The following is a 26,868-nucleotide window of genomic DNA, read 5'->3' as shown; positions in this document are numbered from 1 at the left end:
AACAAAAGTCAGCTGATAATGTTTAAATTACTCAACAACAAAAAATCCATCTATTCTTAACACAAACTTCCTTGCTAACTCAACTTTCTATACAGGCACAACTGCTGTTCTGTTAACAAGAAAGCTTCTCATGACTTATAGCAGCCTGAAATGAATAAAAATCTACAGTATTCTAATAGTTATTTATTTGACTTTACACATGAGAAGAAGGGGAAAAAAAAGCTTTTCAATACTATGCAATTAATGTTTAAACAAGCAAAGGTGATTAAATTTTTCTCCCCAGCTCTTGTTAACTTTCCTGAATATTTCCTTTTAGTGAGGCTATGGCTTATTGTTTTCAGAGGTCGTTCATCCTGCTTCATCTGTCTGAGCTACATACTTGGGCACATATCAAATTAATCATAGCAAAATCAATTACAAGAGCAGCCAGGTAGAGACTTGATTACTGGAAGCCTGAAATTAGTGTAGCTGATTATGGCCTGCTCAAAAGGCATTATTCTGGGGGAGGTTATTTATTGACATACTCTGGGAATCAGCAGCCAGATAAAGTCAAGGCATGTTTTGCCACAGTTCTGGTCTGTTTATTACATTTTATTCTTCCTGCTTTTCCTGAGCAGCCTGGGACCATGGTTTGTTTCAACAACAATGTATCATCTGGATTTTTAAATTCCCTGAATTCATAAATTCATAAGGGTATTCACTTGACTCTAGTCCTTAATTCTAAACACAGAAAAAATTTACCTCTTTCAGGAAATTCCTTGCTCATGAGATTAAACGCCAACTTTTTTTTGTTTGCTGGAGGTTTTTTGGGGTTTTTTGTATCTGTAGATGCTTGCACAGACACAGCCTTCAGTGAGGGTGGTATTTATTAGTTATAGTATTTATTATTTCTGCAAATTTATTATTTCTTTTTAATTCAGACTGTTCAAGTGAGTCAGAATGATTAATTCCTCTTAATGGGCAATGAGCTCCCAGTGGCAATGATATTCCAAGGACGCGAAGTAAAGAGGTTAAAATCCAAGAACCAGTGTTTGGTGCTGAGGGACAGGACAGTGTGTCCCAAATGAAGAAATCTCTGTGACAGTGCTGTTTATGGTAACAGTTGAAACTGAGGATAATGTTCCTCAACAGCACTTAAACCCTTCTTAGGAAAAAAACCCCCAAAACCCCTGCAAAACACAAGACCTAAAGAGAAAATATTAGAACAAAGATTGTGTCTTTATTTTCCATGGGATAAGCTCCCAAGTCCAATCTAAAAATAAACAAACAGCTGAGGCATATGGAATCGTAGATTACTTAGTTTTAGAAGTTGATTTTCAAAGCACCTATTTCCTGTTTGTATATATCTGTATAGTAGTTTTGCCTTAGCTACATTTTATGAAGGAGACATATATTATTTCCCATACTTTATCTTTCTGTTGAAAACTGGTGTATGATAAAGGAAGATGGTCAGGATATGACTGCTGTTGTTTCTAATGATTCTCTCTGTACTTACACTTTCTGTACTGTAAGTAAGATCCTTATTCTTTAAACTATGCTTTTCCTGTATTGCTTCCTTTAGAAACAGTACTAGATTTGCCACCAAAACCTGTATTTGAAAGTGTCTACTGCATCTGAGACTAAAATGTCTTCAAGATTTGATGGAAGCTATATTTAGCTCTCCAAGATTAAATCCTAATTAATTTGGTTATTAATTCTTAAGCTCTGAAAACTGCTGCCCTGCACTCATGGGAGAACCTGCATGTGCAGGCATGGGTAGCATCCAGGCAGCATAGGAAATGAGTCTCTGACAGCAGCAGCTCAGATCCAGCCATAGAATCATAGAATCATAGAATCCTAGGGGTTGGAAGGGACCTCGAAAGATCATCTAGTCCAACCCCCCCTGCCAGAGCATGGCATGTGCTTTATTCTGAGGACAGCTTCCTGTATTACTCAGATAGATTAAGAGAACCCACAGCATCAAGCTAAATATAACTAACAGGCATAATTCTCCAAGGTCAGATAAATCAACACAAAGTACTATAAGTGAGGAAAAATTTTTTTTTTTTTTTTTTAACCAGAACGGAGGGTTTGTTTCAATATAAAAATGTTTACTGATATGGTACAGTAAAGGATATTCTGCAATGCTTCCAAAGAGCAGGGTAGCTTTTACAAGCAAAGAAATTGCTTTCATAAAGTTTAAACTAGCTTCTGTAGGCTATTAATTATGGCAATGAGAACTGTTTAATAGTACATCTCCAACTACTTACAGTGACTTGTCTTGCCATGGAAATGCATCCTAGGGGGTTTTGCCAGCCTAACTATTAGCTGAAAAATATTTTTTCTGATATTTGAACAAAAATATGCCAGAACACTTTTTTTTCTTGCTAGTACACAACAGTACACAACAACATACTGAGGTGGCTTTTGCTGAGCCTGCCCATTACAGAAAAACATTCTCCGACAGAACAGAAAAAAACCTATGAATTGAAGTGGAATCATCAATCCCACTGTATGCAGCCAACTTTCTTATGAACTTCTCTGAGAATTTTAAGACTTTAACTCTTAATTTTCTGTTCCAGTAATCTTTTATCAGTTTAATCCTACCAAAAACAGTCTTGTACATTTTCAACTCAATCCCACATGTTTCTGAAGTCAATATTTCTGTGTTTTTTCCTTTTTTTGTTTAAGGCTTTTAGGACAAAATTTATATTTTGTCTCTATAGAGATGTACATTTCCAGCAATAGACTCTTTTGTTTAGTACAGCCCTTAAGGTCTTTTTCATCAGCCAGAGATTTCATGTCCTGCACGCACTGCCTTTCCACAGAAAAGCCTGTGCTTTCAGAGACAGATGGAAGGTTATTTTGGGCCTCACAATAACTGTGGGGATTCTCTAGGAGCCACACTGCTTACATCAGGAAGTCTGTATAGCTTCATTGTCCTTTGTAGAGTCATGTTTCTACTCAAATGTGAAAATTTCACTTCTACCAATTTTCTGGGATTCAGCGATCGATGCCAATACCTGGAAATAAAATTAATAATGAAGTAAAACAGTAGTTTAAGCATCAGCTTTACTTTCATCCTGTTCCCTACTGTCTTGCATTGCTCCTTCTTCTCTCCAAACTTGTTTCTAAGCAAGCCTGTACTATGTGTCTAAGAAACATGAGAAATACAAGATAAGGAGAAGCTATATCCAAGCAATAACTTTTAAAGAGCTGTGTATTATCACTGTATTTTGAAACTAAGCAAATGCATTTTGTTACAGAATGAGTAACAGGGCTAAAACATTTTAGTACTTGCCATAGCCCTGGCAATCTCACCATACTTACACAGTATAATTTATTTTCTTGTACAGACTGCACCCCTGGTAATGTCCCAAGTCACAGACTCACTGAAGCTGGAAAGAACCTCTGAGATCATGTAGTCCAGCCCAGCCCATGACCTAATACCACCACATGTGCTATGCCATGGCACCAAGTGCCACATCCAGTCTCTTCTCAAACACATCCAGGGATGGTGACTCCACCTCCCTGAGCAGCCCAGTCCAGTGTCTGACCACCCTTTCCATGAGGAATTGCTTTCTGATATACAACATAAACCTACCCTGGCATAGTCTTCAGGCCATGCCCTCTCATCCTGAAGATGAAAAAGTAGTTTGTTGAAGGAGATCTCCTCTTCCTAGGAGATCACTGTGCAACAGAAAATCCCTGGACATTTTTTTTTTTTCCATCCTTCCTTACAGAAACTTAGAGGATCTTGAGTATTGATAGGTACAAACACAATTTCAAATAAAAAAGTACCCCATCTTCCAGAAGGACAGAGAGCTTAACTGATACAGCTGGAACTGAACTCTTCCCAGTAGAAATAAAAAACATCCCAAGCAAACAAAATTATGCTTCCTTTCACATGAGCCTTCCATATTTATTGTATGCTGATATGATCCTGCTTTCTCCAGGAAAGATTAATTTATTTCACATAAAGCAAATCATATAATTTCCATTTTAGTGTAAGAAGCTATTTTATGCAAGGCACTGGGAGGAAAAAAGAAAACAAACTAACCTAACAAACCTAACTAACCAAAGAAAAATCCTACCCTACCAAACACTCAGGCCCTTCAGCTTAGTTGAGGCCATAACACTTAATTTCTTTGAACTTTATCAAATTACATAAAATGTTCTTTTAAGTTGCTGCTTTAGGAACTGATATTATTATGAACATCACCTAGGTTACCTGCAAGTGGCCACAGGTTTGGGAAGTACCACGCCAGCAGTGTAAACAGCCTGAAAAATTCCTTCCAGGTTTACTCTTCTGGTTATTTCCCGAATCAGTACAGGTGCTACCCGTTTAGATCTCAGTTTCTTATGGACACAAAGAAAATTGATTTCTACCATTTTCTTCACACTAAAAGGACATTAAAGAGTGGAAAAATTAAAAGTTGCACATTGTGTATTTAAATTTTTGTAACTGTAGTTCTACATGCTGTGACAAAAGAATTTGAGGTAAAAATAAACTGGATGGCCTGTAATGTGGTATATCTGCAACATTCTAATCTATGATATAGCCAGTGTGATGGCAAATTGTGCAATGCAAAAGCTGTCTCTCAGATGTTTGCAATATTCTTTTTCAGAATTCTATCAAGATTTAATCAGTTGCCTTTATTTACAGAATGGCATCCAAACACAGGCTACATGGTATCATAATACTTAATGACTGCCTGTGAACCTGACCAAGGATTGCAATCTGACCATTTTTTAAATACTTTCCAGTAGAGTCAGAAAATTCTATGTCATTATGTGCATCATTCATCGATAAGAAAAGTAACCCATTACTTCATTGTAAGAAGCCAAAAAATGTTTTTTTGAGAATATAAAGTGTAAAAAAAAATATTTTCTACTACATACACAGGATACTTCTGACTCTTGATCATCAGTGACTCTTTAAGTTCTCTCCAGCATACCAGTTTAAGGTTTGTTTCATGGTGTTATTCTTTTGCAAATCCAAAAGTCATGATGCATCTTACCTGTCATAAATACGAATATTTGCAGGGATGGCACTTATGAATCCTACCAGCTTTTTGTTTGAAGACACTCTAACCCCACAGTGCCACTGGGGTAACCAGCCTGGAGGACGTAGCGCCCTAGAATTGACAGATATAATTACAAATTACTGCCTAAGAAGATGTAATTAAAACACCCTTCTTTGCACTCCAGCCATAGCAGAATGTGGAACTTGCTACTCACCACAGAAGAAATTCAGGTGAATAATCAAACCTAAACATATTATCATCATCTTCTACATAATTCTCATTTAACAGTGTGTATAACTCCTTCAGCTGAAAACAGACAAAAAAATATACAGATTTATCCACACACATCAATTAGAAAAAACTTCAATGATTTTAGATACATATAAAATTTTTTGACTTACAACTTCAGCATTGCTAAGATCCAATGTGTCCCACATAAAACCCTGTGGCAAAGAATATGGCTCTAGACGGACATTGTCCTTATCTGGTTCAATTGCACCATGTGAAGTTATAACTTCATCTTTTGAGGGAGAAGGAAATTTAAAAAAAAAAAAAGAAAAAAAAGAAAACAAAACAAACAAAAAAAGAAAACAGAACAGTTACATTGCTAGCTCTCCTGGTAGTGCTTAAAACTGCATTTAACTCATGATTTTTTTTTCTCATAATTACATGATGGGAATATGAAGCTTTCAAAAAAATGCTGAAAAAATTAGTATTCTTGGCTTGTAATACTTCTCATTTTCATAGACTGCATGCAGACCAATTATTATCTCATCAGAATCTATAAATATTCACAGAACTACTCTACCTCAATTGCTACTCAGTATTTTATAACAGAGGACATCAATTTATCAGCACACACACAACATTGAGCCAGCCACAAGATCCTCGCCCTCATCATGAGAAACAGGTACTCACGGCCAACAAGCCATGGCTTGGATCCTCTTTACCACTGACTTGAACAGACCTGAACTCAACAGGATGTTGAGGATGACTCAGGAGTAGTGGCATGGCAAAGCCCAGGCATTTAAGGGATGCTAATGAAATGTGAAACTTGTTCTTAAAATCCAACATGAATGTGTGCTTTCTTCTTCTCCCTTACTTTACAACTCTGGTTCCTTCGCATACAGCTATAAAAAGAAGCTGTTTTTCTTCCATGGAGCAGCACCTGCCAAATCATAGAATCATCTATGTTGGAAAAGATACTTAAGGTCATCAAGTCCAACTGTTAACCTAACACTCCGAGGTCCACCACTAAACCATGTCCTTGAGCACCATATACACACATCTTTTAAATACCTGCAGGTATGGTGATTCAACCACCTCCCCTAGGCAGCCTGTTTCAGCGCCTGACAACCCTTTAGGTGAAGAAATTTTCCCTAATATACAATCCAAACCTGCCCTGGTACAACTTGAGCCCATTTCTTCTTGTCTTATCACTTGCACCCTGGGAGAAGTGATCAACAAACACCTCACTACAACCTCCTTTCAGGTAGTTGTAGATATCGAGAAGGTCTCCCCTCACCCTCATCTCCAAACTAAACAACCCCAGACACTCCTCATAAGACTTGTGTACCAGACCCTTTACCAGCTTTGTTGCCCTTCTCTGGACATGCTCCAACACCTCAATGTCTTTCTCGTAGTGAGGAGCCTAAAACTGAACACATTATTCAAGATGCTGTTTCACCAGTGCTGAGTGCAGGCAGACAATCACCTCCCTGGTCCTGCTGGCCCATTACAACTGATACTAGCCAGGATGCCATTGGCCATCTTGGTACAGTGCTGGCTCATATTCAGCCAGCTGTTGACCAGCACCCCCAGGTCCTTTCCAGCCTCTCTTACCCAGGCCTGCAGTATTGCATAGGTCTGCTGTGACCCAAGTGCAGGACCTGGCACTTGGCCTTGCTAAACCTCATTTTGTTGGCCTTGGCCCACTGGTCAAGACTGTCCAGATCCCTTTGCAGAACCTTACTATTCTTGAGATGAAAACTCCCACCCAACTTGGTGTCATCTGCAAGCTTTCTGAGGGTACACTTGATCTCTCCTCCAGATCACTGATAAGATAGAGAACTGGCCTCAATACCGAGCCCTGGGGAACATCACTGGCGTTTCACTGCCACCAGCTGGATTTAACTGCATTCACCATAACTCTATGGGCCTGGCCACCCTGCCAGGATTTTACCCAGCGAAGCATATGCCTGTCCAAACCATAGGCAGTCAGGTGCTCCAGAAGAAAGCTGTGGGAAATGTCTAGACAGACAACATCCACAGCCTTTCCTCTAAGTCAGTCACTTTGTTATAGAAGAAGATCAGGTTAGTCAAGCAGCACTTGCCTTTCATAAACCCATGCTGACTGGGCCTGATTGCCTTGTTGTCCTGTAGGTGTCATGTGATGGTGGAGGAGCTGTGTGATGGCACTCAAGAGGATCTGCTCCACAGCCTTCCCCAGCACCAAGGTCAACCCTATCATCAAGCTCTATGCAGTCGAACACTCCTTTGTAGTACAGACTTTTCCCAACTGGTGCGGAATCTTGACAAATAGTTACGGCCTGCATTCCAGTTGGGAAGATCATCATTACCACCACCTTTACACAAACTCTGGAAAGTGTCAGCAGCCACTACATTGCAGACTTAGCCTAACTAAAGGACCTAGTGCTAACAATCTTAATTAGAAAACAGATGAATTTTTAAGGTATATTAATGCAAAGATCCCTACGTCTGTTTCTGGAATCAACAGATTATTTTTTTTCCACCTAAGCATATCCAGCATATCAAATAGTGAAGATCTCCCAAAATGTTCACTCAGCAGATAAAGGAAAAGCTTAAGAAAAATAAATTAAAACACCCAACAGAATTAAAAAGCAATTCATAAACACTGTTGGAAAAAACCTCTACCAGTAAAATACAACAAAGCATATTTATAGTGAATAACAAATAATTTTTGGAGCCAATGTATTAGTCCTTTCAGGCTGACAAGTGACAGACTCTCATCTCTATAAAAGTGCTGTTATACTGAATAACCCAGACTTAACTCTTGGAACTGCTGTGCAGACAGCTGAATGAGCTCTGAAAAAGCTTTGTTATGGCCAGAGTGTATTCGGACTCACACATCAGGTTATTTCAGCTGTTCCTCCAGCTAGGCAGGATCACTGTGACAATTACTACCATTAGTTACAGAGGTCTCTGGATAGTTTGTATGGAGTAGTGCCAGGACAAGTCAGTTCAATCCAGTGGAAAATATTGCACCCAGGGACTCTGCTCTGGACTTCTCTATGCCAGGAAGTCTGGGACAGATGAGATCACTATGGATTAAACTACAGAAAAGGATTAATACAAAAAGCTGCCCTGTGGCAAGAGACCAGAGTGCTCCTGTGCTTTAGTGTCTACCTTATTTTTGCTTATTCCACATCAGTCTCCAAAGTCAGAGAGAAACTGTCAGAAAAGAAAAATGACAGCTATTGCACCAAGACTGCTTTACTTGTGGGGTCCCCAGGTTTCATTGGCACTGAGGGGCCAAATGCTTAATTTCATAGAATCATAGAATTGGCTGGGTTGGAAGGGACCTCAGAGATCATCAAGTCCAACCCTTGATCCACTGTTGCTGCAGTTACCAGACCATGGCACTGAGTGCCACATCCAGTCTCTTTTTAAATATCTCCAGGGACGGAGAATCCACCACTTCCTGGGGCAGCCCATTCCAATGCTTGATCACCCTCTCAGTAAAGAAATTCTTTCTAATGTCCAACCTAAACCTCCCCCGGCACAACTTGAGACCGTGCCCTCTTGTCTTGCTGAGGGTTGCCTGGGAAAAGAGACCAACCCCCACCTGGCTACAACCTCCTTTCAGGGAGTTGTAGAGAGTGAAGATAATGAAGGGGTAAGAAGGTTCAGAAAGCAATTCAGAAAAAGCAAGAGTCAGCAACTATCTTCTACAAAGACTAAGATTTACTAACTGTGTTATCAGGGAGCAAATAAGTAGTCTGCCAAAACATCTTACAAAATTAAGAGCAGGGGCAGGTCACCTCTCCACCTCCCTTGATAGCAAAAACAGAGAATGGACTCAGAGAGCATGTCTTCATGGTACTGAACGCTGTGGAGGAAGCATGTGAACACAGCAGTAAGTGTTCACACTTGAGAGAAGCACTATTACCCACTTAAAGCCACCTGAAAACAGTGTAACTTACTACAGGAATCATTATCTCTGTGACAGCAAATCTATCTATAGGAAAAAAAACCACTGAAGATTAAATAAATAATCCGTTTTCTCCTTGTCACCACATAAGAGTCCTTGTTTCCCCTGAAGTGTAAAAGACTTCTATGTTCTGTTCTTCAGGAGTTCAGATCTAAAATACAAGGAATACTACTTCAATACCATTTCCTGGTTTTAGAGAGAACACCAGAATGACATTTATTAACACTGTATTACGTTGCATATCATTTGAGGAGGGCAAACACTTTCCCAGCCAATATCAAGAATTCCACGTAACCTACACATAAGATTATGGATCTCTACTGGATACAGTCCAACTTCACACCCTTTTTAGAGAGCACGCTACACAGCTGACACATTCTTTTACAGGTCAGTAAGACAGATCTTATGCCCAGGTCCAGTTAAACTTACTAAGTTTTGGTACAGGTTGTGTATCCCAAAACTGGTATTTACGTTTAGTAGCCTCATCAATATTCTTTGCTGGGCCTTGGCACGCAGAGAGCAGCTCCATCGCTCTCTGGATGTCTTGAAGCTTCTGCATTGGAATAGCTGGATTCTGTACATGGAGACAAACAGAAGAGGAGGCTTATTGAGTACACTCACTTCTAACAAGTTGTACACAGATTATGTTACTGCTACATATTCTGTCATGTACTCTACTCATCATGGTATAAACCTCAGAAGCAGGAAGATGGAAACTGAGGTGAGCAGCAAGTGACTTCACAAAATGCCTAATAGTTTTGAGCAGTACATTTAACCACAAAAATTCAGTGACTTAATACCAATACTGAAGGACTAAGGCAGGATACCAGTATCACAATGAAAAGCTATCTATATTCCCTGCCCACTCCCCCTGGTAAAATACCATAAAACAGCAAAAGCAGATCAGCTTAGATATCTTAACAATAACACTGGTACACAGAGATGCTTGAAGTTGTATTTCATACCAACAATAGAAAATAATATTAAAATTCACTATGGTTCAGGTATTGATCTGTTGCTACAAATATCTACTTTTCAACCTTAGTTACACTGTACCTGCTTTCTATCAGTTTGCAGTTATTGCAGTAAGTGTCTTTCTGCATTGTATCATATGTAGGAGTCAACCACCTTGCCACTAACACCAACTGTGCCCAGACTCACAACTAAAGATAATTCTAACTCATAGAAGCAAACAAATGTAAAATAAACCAACTTTTAAGCGGAAAGCTGAAAAATCTTTATAAGAAGTTATTTGAAAAGCATAAAAATTAAGGCTCAGCATTTCTAAACTGAGCTCTTAAACCCTTGCTTTTGATCACTATGAGCAAGTGTAACTGGAATGCATATTTAACCTGCACAGAAAAATACAGAGCAGTAACGGTAACAGACTCCCAAATCTAAAGGGATTTTTCCCTCCCCCTTCTTTTAATCTATTTCTTAATTTCATTTTGTTATCTCCCAAATGATAAGTCCTTTTTTGAGGATTACTAACAGCATGCTTGTGCTCAGAGGTTTTTGCAGACTGCATTGTAATAAATACATTTTAAGGGTTAGTCTTCAAACGCATTGGAAAATTTTAAGCAATTCTGCATAGATTTCAAGCCAGATATAGTTTTTACTATTTTTTTTTACTGCATTTTTTTACTAATTTTTTTTATTGTTGGCTCTTTGTGTCTGTATTTCACCTTCTTTCTAGGACTAATGTGTTGGGAAACCACCATAAATAATACGTAATAATAATATAAAGCTTCATTTGGATGGGCATCTGTCTCAGCTTTCTCAGTCACAGTAAAACCCTGGGCCTGTAGCTCAGGCAGGCTGTCATTTTCTATTTAGAGTAAAAACTTGTACTGTCCAAAGATTGCAGCATTTATTTCACTAATTTAAGTATTGTGAAATTTTACCTACGAGCATGCTTTAAACACCTGCCACCTCAGTAGTTGTGAATTAATATATTTACATGCTTTAAAGCTACATTATTGCAGCAAAAAACCCCTGACCTATTTCTAGATCTGGATTATTTTCGTCATTTCTTTTCTCAACTAAAAATCAATTTGCCCATTACACACTGGCCTGATACAAATACTTCTAGTGGCACTACATAAATTCTGAAATCTTATCAGTACATTATGAAATCATACATAAATATTGACATACTGTAATTTACTTTGAAAGCTTATTTTAAATCTGATGTTTTTTCTATATTAAGAAGAAGAAAACAGAAAATCTAAAAAAAGACACTATGTTCTAAAAAGGTCTTATTTGCATACATAAAGTAAAAAGTTCACATTTTGGTACTAAGTACAACATGACTAGTGACATCAGAAGGTATTTTCTTTCCTTTCAAAACACGTTCAGACATCAGCCTGGACAAGAAATGTACTTTCAGTCCTTTTTCTTTTCCTTTAATGGAGAGCAAGAAAAACCTCTACAGAACTTCACAGGAATTAGAAATGAGAGATTTTGTTTAATTTCAGTTTATGGGAAATATCTCCCCCGGCACTGTTGTGTAAAGGGGAAAGGTAGGCAATGCTCTTATTGCCAGTTTTGGTGACAAGATCTCACCTCAGACCTTTGATGTCCCTGAGCTTTGTAGCACAGACTGTGAGACTTCCATCAACCACAGCTGTAGACAAAGTTAGGGACCACTCAGCAAACTAATCATGCATAAGTAGATAAGAAGAAACTGGACGAATCTGAGGGAGCTGTCTGGTGTTACTACAACCACCATCTATCATAAAGATGAAAAGTCACAGCCTTGGTGGAGGTTTCTTATGACTGGAAAAAGGGATAATGCCACACCCATCTTCAAGAAGGCAAGGTGGAGTATTTTGACCCCCTCCTTTGATCTCCTGGAACTAAGAGCTTGATATTATTAGGATCTGATTGTGCAAAGAGTGCATTCGCTGCAAGTTCACAGATGATATCTAGTTGATGAGAGTGGCTGATATGCTGGACTTCAAAGCTGCTACATTGACAGGCTGGAAACAGAAACTTCATGGACTTTGACAAAGGCAAGAACAAGAAATGATGATGATGATGGTGGTGATGGTGGTGATGGTGGTGATGGTGGTGATGGTGACGATGACGACGGTGACGATGATAATAATAATAATAATGTATTAGCAATGGCAGAGGCCAGCATGGACTGGCTAGAAAGCAGTTTTGCAGAAAAGAACATGGACATCCTGGTGGGATGAGAGAGCTGAACATGAGCCAACAGTTTGCTAACCAGCAAAGAAAGACAGCTGCATACTGGGTTGTACCTGTAAGACTGGCCAGCCAGTCTTCCCCTTTATCTGACACCCCTGACATCACACCTCATTGTTTCTGGGTTCCCAGTTGCAAGAAAAACATTGACATAGTGAAGCAAGGTCAGTGAAGGGTCACCAAAATGACTTGGGGGCTGATGAGAGACCTTGGTTTGTTCAGCCTTAAGAAGAGAAGGTGAAGGGAGAAGAAGAAATTTTATTGCTGTTTACTAAGAGGATGTAAAGAAAATTGAGTCAAGTCTTTTCAGAGGAGCACATTGATAGGACAAGAACCAATGGACAAATGTTGCAAATCAGCAAATCAACCATTTAGATATAAGGAATCAGGGTTTTTTGAAACACAAGTAGAGTCAAACATTGGAACAGATTGCCTACAGAGGTTTTGGAGTTTCCATCCTTGGAGAATAAACAACCTGATCTGGGTCTGAGGAACCTAAGCTGGATCTGCTCTAAGCAGGAGGTCTGTTTCAATCTAAGTTATTCTGTGACTGTGTTGTGTAGGCTACTGGTGACTACATTAATGATTGATAACATTGCAGATCTGGCAAGCTACATTTGTGTCACTTTGGACAGTCTACATAACTGGGACTTGTAATGGGGAGAGACCAAAGACTTGTGAGATGGGCAGTGAATCATCCTTAAGATCACTGTAAACACACAATTCTAACAAGTGTTTATTGCTGTGGTTACACTCATGACAGTGTTCAAAATATCCAATACCACAAACAAAAGAAGGAGAAGCCAAGAAGATTCATTGTTCTGTTTTTCTCATATCCAGACTGGAACACCTATTTACAAACTCACCTGACCTCAATCTTTTTTTCAAAATCATTTTCAATGGGTTCAGAAGCCCCAGTATCACTTGATGATCCTGTATATATTCTCTTAAAAGATAAAGTGTAGGTACAATGTCACTTTCCTCTGAAATACTTTGTAAACTTCTTTTCAGCCCAGAGTAAACAAATGCCAAATCACATAGCACAAGGAATACAAATTCTAAATATCCCTTGAGTAACAAAGAAAAAAAATATATTTCACCACACTGACCCAGATCAGCAGTCTACAATGTTTTCAAAAAATCTAAAACAGGGAAGTTGTCTAAGATAGAGAAACTTATCTATTTATGAGTGTGTACATCTAGAACATATCAGAGAAGGTAAAACAAACCAAAAATAAGCCAGCAGCGATGCATTTGCAGCTAGAGAAAAGTGGAAGCCACATAATACCAAAATGGTTTAGCTGCCTAGAGCTTGACAGAAATACTTAAGTAATAACTTCTATGCCAACAGAAGAAAATTTTGTAGCACGGCTAACAAACTAAGATTCTCCAGACATTAAAATAATCACAGTGCTCCTCTAAGTACACAACTCAGAACAAGGATAGGCTTCCACATTTACAAAATGTGCACTGCAGAAATGATGCACAAGATCACAAGGTGCTGGAGACTACAATCTTGCACAAAACAGAAAATTTGAAGCACCTTCCTTTTAATGCAATTAGAGGGAACATATGGACAGTAAGTTTGGTCAGCAGGAAACCAAGGAAATGCCACAATACCACGGCAATGAACTATACCTTCATGTTAACATTAAACTTGAAGTCACTTCAATTGCAAAAGAATGTGTGGTTACTGGCTAATACAAGACAGTTTTGCAAGCAATGCCCAACTCATGCCACCTGCTTCATAGAAACACAGTATCAAAATATGTGGTGAGTTCAGAAGGTACTTAAGATACCTCTATATATTTTAAATTCTCCCCTGTGTGCCCATTTAAAGCAATGAGGGTGACACATAGAAGGGACAACACAAAGTCTACTAGTATGTTACTGAACCAGAACACAACTTTTTCCCTAAAATTAGTTGGCAGCCCCAAATTTCTTGACAAATCTTACAGGGTGAATAGCTCCCATATACCACAGCTGCCATTTATCACTGCTAAAACAGTGTATCTTTCTTCACATCACTCTGATAAAGCAAATACAACTACTTCAACATGCTCAGTGGTCCATAACCTTCAAATCATCATGTTATAAATTTCAGTTCTCAGGTTCAGATTTCTCTTGGGATGAAATCTTTATGTTGAAAAGCCACCAATGTCATATTATTCACTGTTCATTCAGAACATGGTAGTCAAGAGCACATAGAAAATGCTATTTTATTAAAAAAGCCCAAAAAGGCTGTACATCTCCTCACATAATTTTGCTTTCTTATTTACACCAGAAGGCTTTCAGATGGTAAAAATTTTCTTCAGTCTGCTTCTTCATGTTAGAGATTACAGCATTTCTGCAAGATGACACACTGCTTGTTTGCCCATATGAGACTCTGGTTAGCACATATTTTCCCTCCTACTGTTGATGCTGGCCATGAGATAGCAGTATGCTGCACAAGTTACTGAAACTGTACTAAGCCAAGTTAGATGGTGACCAAACTGAAGGCAATGCATCAAAAGCAGAGTCTATTTAAAAGCATTACCACTGCAGATTAAGATTCCCAGCAGTGAAGTTGTCACTGGCCTTAGTTTTAACTGCTGGAAAAGAAAGACAAAACACCTCCTCCTCTGCTTTTCTCACAGTACACCAGCATGGTGGTGACAACAACTCTCCAGCTAACTTCATGCACTCTGGAAAAACCAGGTCTTACCTTGCTTCTCTCTCTATTCAGGACAGTAACCATTTGCTTAACTCTGACATGTTAGGGCACAACAACCAACTTGCCTTTTCCAAAAAACAACACACAAATTGAAATTAAGTTAGAAAGCAAGCACAAATTAAAACAGAACCAGGCTCTCACTTTTGAAGGCTGTTGGATTTTAATCTCCTGGGAGTCAGACGCAGAATCTGATTTGGTGCCTCCAGAATTTGGCTTCTCCTTTTTTCTCTTCTGCTTCTTTTTCTTCTTCTTCGCTCCCAAATCCCCTCCAGGACTTCTGCCAGAGATTCAGAGAATGTGCAATGAAAAAAAGCAGCATCACTGAGCTTAAAATTCAAGAAAACTAAATATGGAAAAACAAGCATTTCAATGTGAAAAGTCTAACAGAAGTTTGAATGTGAAGAAAAATGAAAGGGAAAGAAGGGGCCAAGTGAGAGCACTGATGAAAAACTTCCAGCAAGTGCTCCTAATCTGCTTTACAGTCAGACCCCAGCACAACCAGCGTTTGACACACTAGTGTCACTGTGTAACAGCCAGTGCTCTTGTCCAGGATATTACCTGGCACGAAGTTGAAATGACCAAGTTCAACAAGAGTTTAGAGAAACTCAGGAATGTGCAAGGACTAATGGAAGTAACCTTGGGAATTAAGTAACTATTTACAGTTGGAGTCAATGATCTTAAAGGTCTTTTCCAACCTAAATGATTCTTTGATTCTACTAGTGGCCTAATGATCTTCCTCCTTCACGCTCAACCATCAGAAAAAAAGGAAGTTGAGAAGAATCCAAACAAAAACATTCTGTCTTCAGGGAATCCTTTTTCTAGCTTAAGGAGAATAAAAGTCTCACTGACATTTGAGTAAAAAACAGCAACACTAACCAAATATCTGTGCTTTAAAAGAGTAAGTACAGAGTCAACCTGAACTTAAAAAAAAACAAATAAAACCAAACAAACCAACAAAGTTTTGCACTTGCAGATTCTGACATATTTTGACTATTGATAAGGTAACTCCTTTCTTCTTTTAGAAGATTTGATACATGATTGAGATATAATATCAAGACTAGATAAGAATCTGCAAAATGTGGGAGGTGTTAGCAGCTCTCAGACAGAAGGCAAATAAGAAGGCAGTGAGTCAGTTAACACTGGATCCTCTTCAACAGGTTAATTTTCCAGTAAAACTATATGTACATAAGAGTTGCAGACAGATTATTTGGATTTGGGGGCTTAGACGTTTTTAACTGGGAAAGGGAAAAGTCAATGCAACAAATAGTTGTTTATTTAAATTCTGGAAGAGAAAAAAATCAGATATAACACTGGCAAACCACAAGAGGCCCCAGAAGAACTAAGTTACTAAGATCAACACACTTGCAAAGACCATGTTATTCACTGTAACATGCCCACTTTCAATATTATGATGCTCAGTCTTAGCATCAATACCTTGTAGTGCTGAACTGGATAAGAAAACATCCAAATAACCATCTTGGAGGCCAAAAGCCTGAATTAATCAAACATGCAACAAAACAGACTCATTTTTGTGAGTGGAAGATTAACAACAAGAAGTCCTAAAATTCATGGTTACACTGGATTAAGTTTTGCCCCCAGAAAGAGGGGAGAGTTATAAATGCAGCATCCTCTGGGATCAGACCAAGGAGTTACTCAATGGACAACACTGTAGCAGACCAAACGCTCACACAAGAGAGAGGAGAGAACTTGCAGTATTTACTTGAATTTTGCAGACATGAAAGATGGAGTTATGCAAGTGAGGCAGGCAGAAACTTTTCTGTTGCAGAATGAAGATATTGCCCAATCATCTATTCAAATCTGTCAGCAATTTCTGTGATCTAAGTTTAAAATAATGTGAATCTATTAGAAGGCACATATATCAGGCTTATATTTTGTACAGAACTGAACTGACCCAGAGACCTGGTGAGAGGTTATAGACACAAGAGTGAAAAAAAAAAAAAAAAAGGTGTACACAACCTAGGACTTCACTGCCTCTGGCAAAAATGAGACAAAAATACTGGGGAAAACAATTTCACCTTTGCTAAGATTCATTTAATGACACACTCTTCTACTTTCATTGTCTGACCACAAACTTTTACCTTTTTCTATCTATCATCTTATATATAGGAAACAAATGATGCCACTCTGTCCTTGAGCTGACTTGCAAGGGCTTTTGTGTTCACCTTAAGCCTACCAACAATTTCAGCAAACAGTTCTTGAACAAACACCTTCAGCAGGCAGCGAGCTCCGAGTTGCACTGGAGCAGCTCTCTTGTTTTCCTGACTTTCAGCAGAAGACAGCCTAGTGGTACCACACGGGGAATTCTGCTCAATGGGATTACCTGAGGGTCAATGTTTTATTTAAGTCTGGTGAAATAATAAACGGCTGTACAAAAATAAGTTTGGCAGCTATGGAGAAAAAGCAGCTTTGCTAAGTCCCTACTGTTATCCCTGGTTAAACTGTACTTTTACCAGGGTAATCATAGTTTGTTCTTTGACCAGTTCAAGGTCTTTTCATATAGAAATGCATATTTTTCAGCAGGGAGAGAGAAAATACAAGATGAAATTGATGTCAAATATAGATGGTGACTAAATTGCTGTAAAATAAACTCTATGGTTAAAACTACCCATTTAAAAAAAAAAAAAAAAAAAAGAAAAATCTTCCAAAATCCTACTCTTTGGCTTATGACTTTCAGGATTACAGCTTTCACACTGTCCCTTGCAAAATAAATACTAGAATCTTTCTCTGACAGGTCATCCAGGGTCAACTGACAGAATTTATGCATAGTCTCCTGCTTTTTTCACTGTTACAGTCCACAGAATGTAAAAAGAGGATTTAAAGAGAGATCCACTTGTTCTTCAACTATTTAGGCATGCCTGTAACCCAGAGGTTTGGCAGCAGGCAGCATGCAGAAACTTCCACTGAGTAAACAGGTTTGTCCAACACAAGTTACAACCAGAGATACCAAGCAAATTAGGGCAAAAGTAAAACAGCTCAGGATTTGTTTTCCCCTCTTATACTATGCCTTGAAAAGAACCAAAAGGCTAACTAAAACTGGGAGTCAGAATTGGTTAAGAAGGGAGGAAATTTGTTGCTCAACTTGTAGTAATTACGCTGGACATGAGAGCACAAAGGATACTCAGCATAACAAGGTTAAAAGCAAAAGACTCCTATTAAAAGCTTTTCTTTTAATTAAACGTTGTTTGCTGACTAAGATCAGAATTCTCCTTTGGTCATATACAGCTATATGATGACACCATGAAATGTATCTCACTTTTAAAAGTTTTGGGAGGGGGGCTGTTTTCTGCTTCTTTGAAAGTTGACCTTTAAAGCATGAAATCTCCTCTGCTGAGCTACCCTGCCACCGTGGAAGTGACAACTCTGCGAGCAGGTCCCACATGGGAAGTAGAAAAAGGACATGCAGCTCAGGTTGATGTTATGTCTAGATGTCAGGTCAGGAAACATAACCTTTTCAAGCAACAGATCAACATATATGACCCAGAGTCCAGCTCAACACACAGACCACAGCTGGAAATACTAAGAAAAACACTCAGTATTAGACTCCAGGAAAATTTTTGACCTTCTCAGTCCAATTGAGACATGCTTACAGCAATAGCAATTTACTCACAGGAGGGTGAGCCTACATTCTGAGGCTAAGGAGTATGTACCCAAGCTGAGATGTGGTCAAAAATAATTTTAACAGCATTCACGGTGATGGGTTTTTCAGTCTGATGAGTAAGGAAGAAGAAAGACCAGCAGAGAAGTGACCTGAAAATTAAAAATCAGCAGAGGCAAAAGAAGAGTCAAAAGACCCCATTCTGCCCCAAGGCAACTTTAACCTTTCCACAGAAACAGGCTGGGAATATGACTGAGACAGTCTAGGCCCACAGTTTTATGATTTTGTCTGCAAGTTCCAAATGCAAGCCCATGATCCCACCCACATACCTTTCTACTTATGTACACACATCTGGTGTTTTGCATAAATGTGAAAAAAAGACTTTTCGTTCTCCTTGCATATGTTGGTTTTGGGGTTATCTTTCTTTCAACTGAAAAATGGGGATACTTACTGCCTTTAGGGAACAGTGCAGCAAAGGCAGAGAAACTTTGTGGAGCTCTGAGGAAAAGCATGAAAAGCTGAGATGAAAAAATCAGAAGCATGATAGTTACCTTACTCAGGTGGTCATACTGTTTTGCCTCCCTTGGTTTAAGTTTGAGATTATCTTTCCCACTGAATATTCGTCAGTGTTATTTTAATTGCATTTTTGGACTCCAACTTCTGCTGTAGCAGAAACAGGTTTATTCTTTGTAATACCAACATCTGTTTTAAATTACATGGAATGGAAATTTTAAATTAGCAATACGTCAATTTTAAAACCAAACATGTACTTCAGGTATTTATTTTTAAGCTGCAAAGTCCTAGGCCTGTGTGGGGTATTTGCCTTCACAATATTTTTACTCCCTGTGAGTAAGCAAGGCTGCTCAACTACATTTCTGAAGATGTTATATAGATCTTGTCAATCACAAAAATCAGATCTCATGTATATGGGTGAGACTCAAAAAAATCTCAAAGTGATATTATTTATACTAGGGCTGTCTTTGGTTCATTAAAAAAAATGGAGGCTTAGATACAAAGGGCTTTCCCACTCCTGTATTAGACTACCACCACTTGAAGGGAATAAGAAGGTGCTGACCAGAAGGGTTTATGTCCTTCAAATTCCTCTTACTAAATTACCATTACTCACAACCTCTCTGGACAAAGATTTCATTTTCATACATTTCAGTACTTGGCACTGCTAGTTTTTTGAGCATGAAAATCTAGAAGCAATGTCTTAAAACCTCACTCAATGGATATTGCTCAAAATTCTGCATGTTTCCTCTGCCTCCCCTTCAAGTCTGTAAGGCTGTACTCCAAGATGTAAATTTTGCTTGCCAAAACTGAGCACTGCCTCTAGTACCTTAAAAGTATATATCTTTTTAAAATGTAAAAGTAGTGCTGGTTATAAAGCAGCCATTTAACGATAATCACAGGGGTATACCAATAAGCATTCAAAATAAGTAACCTGTGAGGGCTGGGGGGAGTTGTTTAAAGGTCATACTTTTTCCTCATCTGTTTACTAAACATTCTGTGCCCAGAGCCTTTCTGCCACTGAGCATAAGGAGCTATTTAAAATCAACTGAGAGACCTCACAAAGCCAGGCTCATCAGGGTGTCTTCAGGTACAATACATAAATTTCTTTCTACATACACATAACAAAGCTATTTTGTAAACAACACTTTATTATGAAACAGAACAAGTACAGCAAAATACATCTATCAGGAGCAAGCTGCAGACACAGAACAGGAGAACAGAAATGAGTCACACTACATACATAATCCTGCATCTAAAAAACAGGAGCAGAAACAGAGGACAGAGACATGCACAGCTGAGAGCTATAAAATGGTATTTTCTATCACAATCAGTCAGTGCTTAAGCATATTTAAAAATAGGATATTAAAAAAATAATCAAAGTCATACAATATTTACAAATCATGGGGGGTTTTTTTGTGGTCAGTATTACAAGGACCTATTTCCAAATGTTAAGGAACATCTTGAAACTAACTTCATTTACAAAGCAATCCTACTCAAGACTGACATGCAACACACACCCTACCTCCTTCTAAAAAAGTGAGTGCTAAAATATTGTGAAATTAAACACTGACTGGCAGCAATGGAGACCATTTAGAATTTATCAAGTGAGTTGACACACTCATATGTAGTATGACTACATACTTGAGTAGTTAGATTGCTCATAAGTTGCTTAGGTATATAAAAACTAATCTAAAAGCTCAAAGCAAACTTTAAATCTACGTCAAAACCCAATACACTACGATGGAGAAAACAGGGAATAATTAGGCTCCTAGCACAATAGTTTAATCTCCCAGATCAAGATTAGATCTTTGTGTTTGTTGAGAGAATGTTCTCTTCACTTGATAGAATTTGTTCGAATATTTCAGCCTGCAAAAAACCACTAACAAACAAATTCTCAAAGATCAGAGGAAAATGAAGTCATTCAAAAGTCAGTATTAGACTTCATGAATAAGAAACATGATAGAAAACTGACAGTAATACTTAGAAGGTTCTTCTACTGAAATTATCCACCGCGAACTTAATTAAACTTCATATGACTTGGAAGCACTCACTTTCTTATTCAACAATAAGACAGCTTCTTTGAAATACTCATTAAAATACATCTGGGACGTTAAACAAAACAAGTTTTTGGGAGAATGGCATACAGCCCACAGCCACAGCAATTGTCCCTCAGCAAGAACGAAGCTGGAGCAGAGCAGGAAGCTGCAATTCAGAACACACGAAAGTGCAATTCTTTGTTTCCCAGCTGCTTCTTACAGGCTGCTCCTGCACTCGCTGTCACAGCAGCCTCTGAGCGCGTAGCCGCAAGCCCTGCTACACTGCAGAGAGCAGCTACAGCTCAGTCACGCACACAAACAGAAAAGGAAACTGGAGTAGGAATAAGATACAAATTAATTCTAGACAGGCAACCCCTGGCTATCAAACAGTATCGTCTGGCACATCAAGTTGGCTCCAATGAAAAACAATAATCATTCTGTGGTATTACTTCTCCATATTTGGTGATCACGAATATTTATGCAAACAAATGTAACAAAAGCCCCCAAATGCTATTTGTCCCCTTTTAATATCCCAGCTTTCTATTACTATAATTATTTTTCACTCAACAATGTATGCCATGAATTCGCTGACAGAGCAGCAAGCATCCAAGTTTTCCCTTTTCCTGCCTTTTAGACAAGTCAGTCCTCCTAAGCCTCTTGGATTTCTCTTGCCACATTTAAGATGCAGAGCTGCTTGTTGCCAAGTAAATCCTAGAGGCAGGAGACAACAAACACCGTATATCCTCAAACATCAATCACCTACAGAAACATTCTCAACCAGATGAATCAGAAATTCATGAGGAAGACATTTATGTAGCAGTGTATAGATTAACCTATTTCTATTTTCGGTTACTCCAGCCACTCCTGGTTGCGACAACAAAGCGTTTTCTCTGCAGTCACAGAGAAACAGAGGGTTTTCTAACCCTTCAAAACACACACACACAAAAAGTAAATTTAAATGAGGTCAATTTTTAAAAGATGTGCTTCCCCGTCACTTCCCTGCCTCAAAAGCCCTCCGCTGCAGAGCAAGCCAGACCTCGGCACCTTGTGCCCGCAGGGATCCAGGCTGCAGGCAGCCCGACCCCGGTGGGGTGCGAGGGGCTGCGTTCCGGGCAGCTGCCTCTCCTGTCACCTCCCCAGGAAACTGCAGACAGCGCCTGATCCCCGGCGTGAAGACTGAAGACACAAGACGAGCAGAGAAGGAACTACAACCACAACAGCGTTTGCTCCGGCTCACGCCTCAGGAAAACACATGCTCTACTCTCCACAGCCTGTGGATTTAGAGGTAATATTTCCTTTTGGACAATAGGTGACGTGAGGAGTGTCTGTACGACAGACGGACACCGATGATGCCTGGACAAGTCCTCATTCAGGGGAAGGAAGCCTGTGAGGACAGTTTGGGGGGTGCCCGCAGTGAGGGCTGACCCGAGGGAGCTGATCAGCGGGAACCAACCCAAACAAGTAAGGGGCATTTCCCCAGAGCGCCGTCAGCCATCACAGGGGGCTTCATAACGGCCAAAAAAAACCCTACCAAAAAACAAACAAACAAAAAAAAAAACCAAGAAAGGACCCCAGATTTTGAAAAAGACTGAAGGGAAAGCAGTATTTACCCGCCCTTTTCAGAAAGGTGCTTAGCGGGGAAGCGCAAGCCCCGCCACCACCCTCATCTCAGGCCGGGGGCCCGACCCCCGCCTCTCCCTTCGGCAGAGGCGACCCAGAAGGAGCAAGGGCGGCACAGCGGAGCGGCCGGGTCCTCCCGCGGCCGCACGCTGCCAGCTGCGGGGGAAGGTGGCCCGAGAGGAGGGCACGGGGGACCGCCAGCGGGGCCCCTTCGACCACGGGCAGCACACGCGCAGGCGCCGCCGAGGAGCGCAGGGCCGAGCCGGGCAGGGCCGCGGTGTGCAGGCCGCCCGCCGGCTGACAGGAGCCCCGCGCACGACCGCCACTCGGCTGCTGCCCGCCCCGCCGCTCGGAGAGGGGAGCCCAACCCGGCCCGCCCCGCACAGCGGCCGCGGCGGCACCTCCAGCTCTGCTACTGCTGCGGCGGCGGCAGCAGAGACGAGGGCTGCCTCCCCGAGCCGATACCGCCCGCCCGCTCGGCCTTCAGTGCGCTCTTACCCCTTGGCGTGCTCGGCCTCCTCTTCATTGTCGCCGTCTATGCCGCAGGTGTCCTGGTCATCCAGCTCCAAGCTCTGCTGGCTGGCCGCAGACTCGCTGTCCTCCGCCATCACGGGGGAAGGAGGGAGGGGAGGGGGCGGGAGAGCCTATGAAAGGAACCGGGGCGCACGGGCAGATGCAGTCCGGAGGAGCTCCCTCTAGCTGCTGTCCTCCCCCGTGCTGGCGGAGGAGGCGGGGGCTGCCCGACCGCTCCTCTCCGCCCTAAGGGGGACCGGGCGGGGCCGTACCGCGGGGGGCTCCGTGCCCTGCCCTCTTCCACCCCACCCCTCCCTGTCCCTCACACCTGGGGGGTTCCGCCCCCGGGCGGTGCCGGCCGCTGTCTGACCCCTTCGTAGCCAACACCGAACCCATACCGTTCCCCTTCCTCCTGCCCTCGGGTCCCCGCACAGGGTCGGTTGGGCTCCGGCAGCCACGGCGCAGCGCCCGCCGAGGCGCTGGCCTGCGGTGTCCGTCCCCGCGCCCTGGGGTCGGGGCCTGCATGCAGCCGAGGGCCCGCTCCCCGCGGGGCCCGCTCGGTGGGGCGGCAGCTGCCGGGCCTCGGCAGCATCGGGGCTCGTTCACCCACCTCCCTGCGTTTTCTTCTCACACCACGAACACTTTGACGCCGAAGTTGGCGCCGCTGGACGCTGCTGAGGTTACCGTGGCGATCGCCCCCTCCATGGGCGGCCGTGGCCACCGGCTCTCGCAGCACTTGTTTTCCCAAAGCCTAGGAAATGTGGAGTGGTAATGATTTGACCACAGGAAAACAAAGAGAAACTTGTAGTAATTAGCTGAACTTCGGTGATTTCCATGTCATGTCAAGATTTCGTGGTGAGATTCAGAATTTCTGAGTGCTTGGTTTAGCAGTGCTGCCAAACGCCACATTAAGATTTAAGAATAGCATGCATTTGTAATTCCTTCTTATTCCCAGCACTCTCTTGAAAGTAATTTAATGTGGGTAAAATATTGCTTCCTCCCATTTTTATTTAAGTTGGTAATGTTGATTACTTTTTCGTCTTTTTGATTTAAGATGCTGTAATGTTTATCAGATATTACAGCTGACATGCCAAGTAAAAGATCTCGCTGTCTAAGCAGATGACACCTAGGTGTGCCTCTATAGGTGCCTCCATCTGTGCTCTCTTAGTCAGACTCTGAGCCTACACATACTGAGCACCAGCTCTGGGCCACTCTGTACCACTGCACTTGATCTGTCCTGAAGATTCGATCTGAAGATCGAATTCAGATGCATCAAGTCAAAGGGAGACAAAAGCCCAGGTCACTCTGTCAGCTGTACTTGATCTGCAACAGTTCTCCTAAACTGCCTTAGCCTAGGCTGATAGCCAGATGTATCCTATAGGAAGAAATGCCAGCCTTGTTCTAAGAAATAGTCACTGTTTGCTTCCTGTCACAGGTGAACTTCTGGGAGCTCCTTTGTTGTGAAAGGACAGAAGCAAAGACAATTCAGAATGGGTAACAGTATAGGGATTTATTAGATGTATGCTCTGTCACATTACTAGCTGTGGTGAGTGGAAAATTCAAGACTACTAAATTGATAAGGCTAGAAAATACTCAACTAGCACATTCCAAATGAAATAAAACATGGCAGAGCACATGCATCTTTAAAAGCAGCACTTGTTCCTGAATATGGCTAAATTGCTGAGGTGTTGGTCTTCCACAAATGACCAAAGGGAAAAAAAAGAACCTAGATGAGTGGCTTACCCTCATCTACTGCAAAACTGATGAAGTCTGTAATTAATGTTTTTCCATGTACAACCTCCCAATGTAAAGCCCTTGCTGTATTTCAGAGAGAAATGTGCCTTTCATGTTACCACATTTTGAAAACACCCTTAGAAGCAACCCTCCAGTCACTTGTACAGTATATGTATGTGCATATGTGTATTATATTCTATCAGTTGTGCTGTATATGAGAGAAAGGAAATCTTCAAACAAGACACAATACCCAATAGTTTTTCAATAACAAACAACAAATTTTGTAAACATTTGACCCATAGCTTGGAGAGAAGTCAATCCAGTGATTACTAATGATTTTTTTCCCCTCATAATAATGTGTAGGAGAAAGGGAAGAATCGTATGTCAATAATAAACATCTATATTGAATCACTGTGTAAGAGAAACTGTGCGTTTAACCATTTTCTATCCTTTACCAGTTTTCCTCACTTCTTTGAGACAAATGGAATACAGGAGTCCTGGATCCTAATTCTTCTTGCAGTTCACAGTGATGAAAAAAGTGGCAATATGAGTCTCTCCCAGCAAGTTCCTACTCGTGTTCCCTGCTAGAAGGTCTCCCTGAAACCTCCCTATACTCCTCCTGGGGATCAAGAGGAGGATAGCTGCAGAGCAGAGCTATTCCATACTTCATAGCATGTGTGAAGAATAATAACCTCATGGATATTACAGTTTATCTCCTGAGAGGCACAACTGAAACCATACTCCAGATTTGAGTGTTACAAGGCTAATGACAACAGTGAATTGCACTTTGTGTTTCATGAACTTGAGACTGTTTATTGCACCACACAGAGAGAAGTCAACCAGAACAGAGAGGTATGAATCTGACCTGCACTGAGGATTGCTGATGTAATTTCTCATTTCTGAACTTACCAGAGTGCTTAAATTCACTCTGCAGACATTGCAGACTGCAGTTGCACTTCTCAATAGATTCTGGTTACCACATGTATAGGTAACATCCCCATGTAGAGCAGTAAGGTGAAAAAAATGTACCCCTGAGTTTCAGGACTGCATATCCTCAACCAAAGTGAGTTAAATGGAGTATGTACCATTAGGACAATAAGCAGCATGGGTGGCACCTGATGTGCCTGAACAAGCTGTCTATTATATAGCAGCTATACTTCCAAGACCTCTGTGGTAGTGGGTGGGTATGTCTGGGAACTCCCCACACTGCTACATACACTTGCACCACTCATAAAATGCTAAGAAAAATGTTTAATTCTAAACTTAACAGGTAGGGAGCTTGTGTTTGTGAAGGTGAGAATTTATTGTTTTTAATTTATTATCTTCCCAGATGTACAAGGAATATAAAAGCCTTTTATCTTACAAGGATTAGAAAGAAGAAAGCAGTCATTTTCCACAAAAGCTAAAAGAAATAACAAAAGAAAACAGACTTCCTAATCAGGCGACACACTTCACTTAATACTAAACAGTGTATAATGAAATAATTAAAATAGTTCCTGCATTTGATGAATTATTCATTGGTTAGTTGCTTATTTTCATGGGTCTCCTTAGAGCTTTAGTAGTGACTTTAGGTTTGCTGCTAGATGTAGCCAAAATATTCAGTTGCTGATAGCAACAAATTAGAAGAAAGGAAGAGAGAAAGGTCAATAAAACTCTACAGATGTGGCTCTTCCTGGCTGATCTCATCACTCTCAGCCACCAAGGAACAGACTCAT

General features: G+C 40.7%; 1 protein-coding gene and 1 long non-coding RNA gene across 5 annotated transcripts in view; one reads left to right on the top strand and one right to left on the bottom strand.

The window, feature by feature from the left end:
* NMT2 (N-myristoyltransferase 2) overlaps positions 1-23,538 on the bottom strand; it is a 34,579-nt gene extending 11,041 nt beyond the window's left edge. For 2 of the 3 annotated variants that reach the window (XR_011724171.1, XM_071735155.1), the window contains exons 1-8: positions 23,405-23,538; positions 15,263-15,398; positions 9,628-9,772; positions 5,408-5,526; positions 5,221-5,312; positions 5,001-5,117; positions 4,211-4,381; positions 2,894-3,002 (exon numbers count right to left, since the gene is read on the bottom strand). Coding sequence is in view for 1 of the 3 variants with exons in the window: in XM_071735155.1 (XP_071591256.1) it covers positions 2,894-3,002; positions 4,211-4,381; positions 5,001-5,117; positions 5,221-5,312; positions 5,408-5,526; positions 9,628-9,772; positions 15,263-15,398; positions 23,405-23,514 (999 nt within the window). In the remaining 2 variants the exon portion in view is untranslated. Of the gene's footprint in view, positions 1-2,893; positions 3,003-4,210; positions 4,382-5,000; positions 5,118-5,220; positions 5,313-5,407; positions 5,527-9,627; positions 9,773-15,262; positions 15,399-22,896; positions 23,028-23,404 lie in introns of those variants that run through there. The other variant, XR_011724172.1, reaches the window with a different exon arrangement.
* On the top strand, positions 22,026-25,954 carry LOC139792190 (uncharacterized). Of its 2 annotated transcripts, none has more exons than XR_011724173.1 (2): positions 22,026-22,571; positions 25,612-25,954. It is a non-coding gene; the product is annotated as an uncharacterized lncRNA (long non-coding RNA). The 2 variants fall into 2 exon arrangements; XR_011724174.1 differs by having other exon boundaries at positions 22,026-22,747.
* The last annotated feature ends 914 nt before the right edge of the window (positions 25,955-26,868 follow it).

Source organism: Heliangelus exortis, chromosome 2, assembly GCF_036169615.1.
Source record: "Heliangelus exortis chromosome 2, bHelExo1.hap1, whole genome shotgun sequence".
NCBI classification, from domain to species: domain Eukaryota; kingdom Metazoa; phylum Chordata; class Aves; order Apodiformes; family Trochilidae; genus Heliangelus; species Heliangelus exortis.
This window is presented reverse-complemented; position numbering and strand designations above follow the sequence as displayed.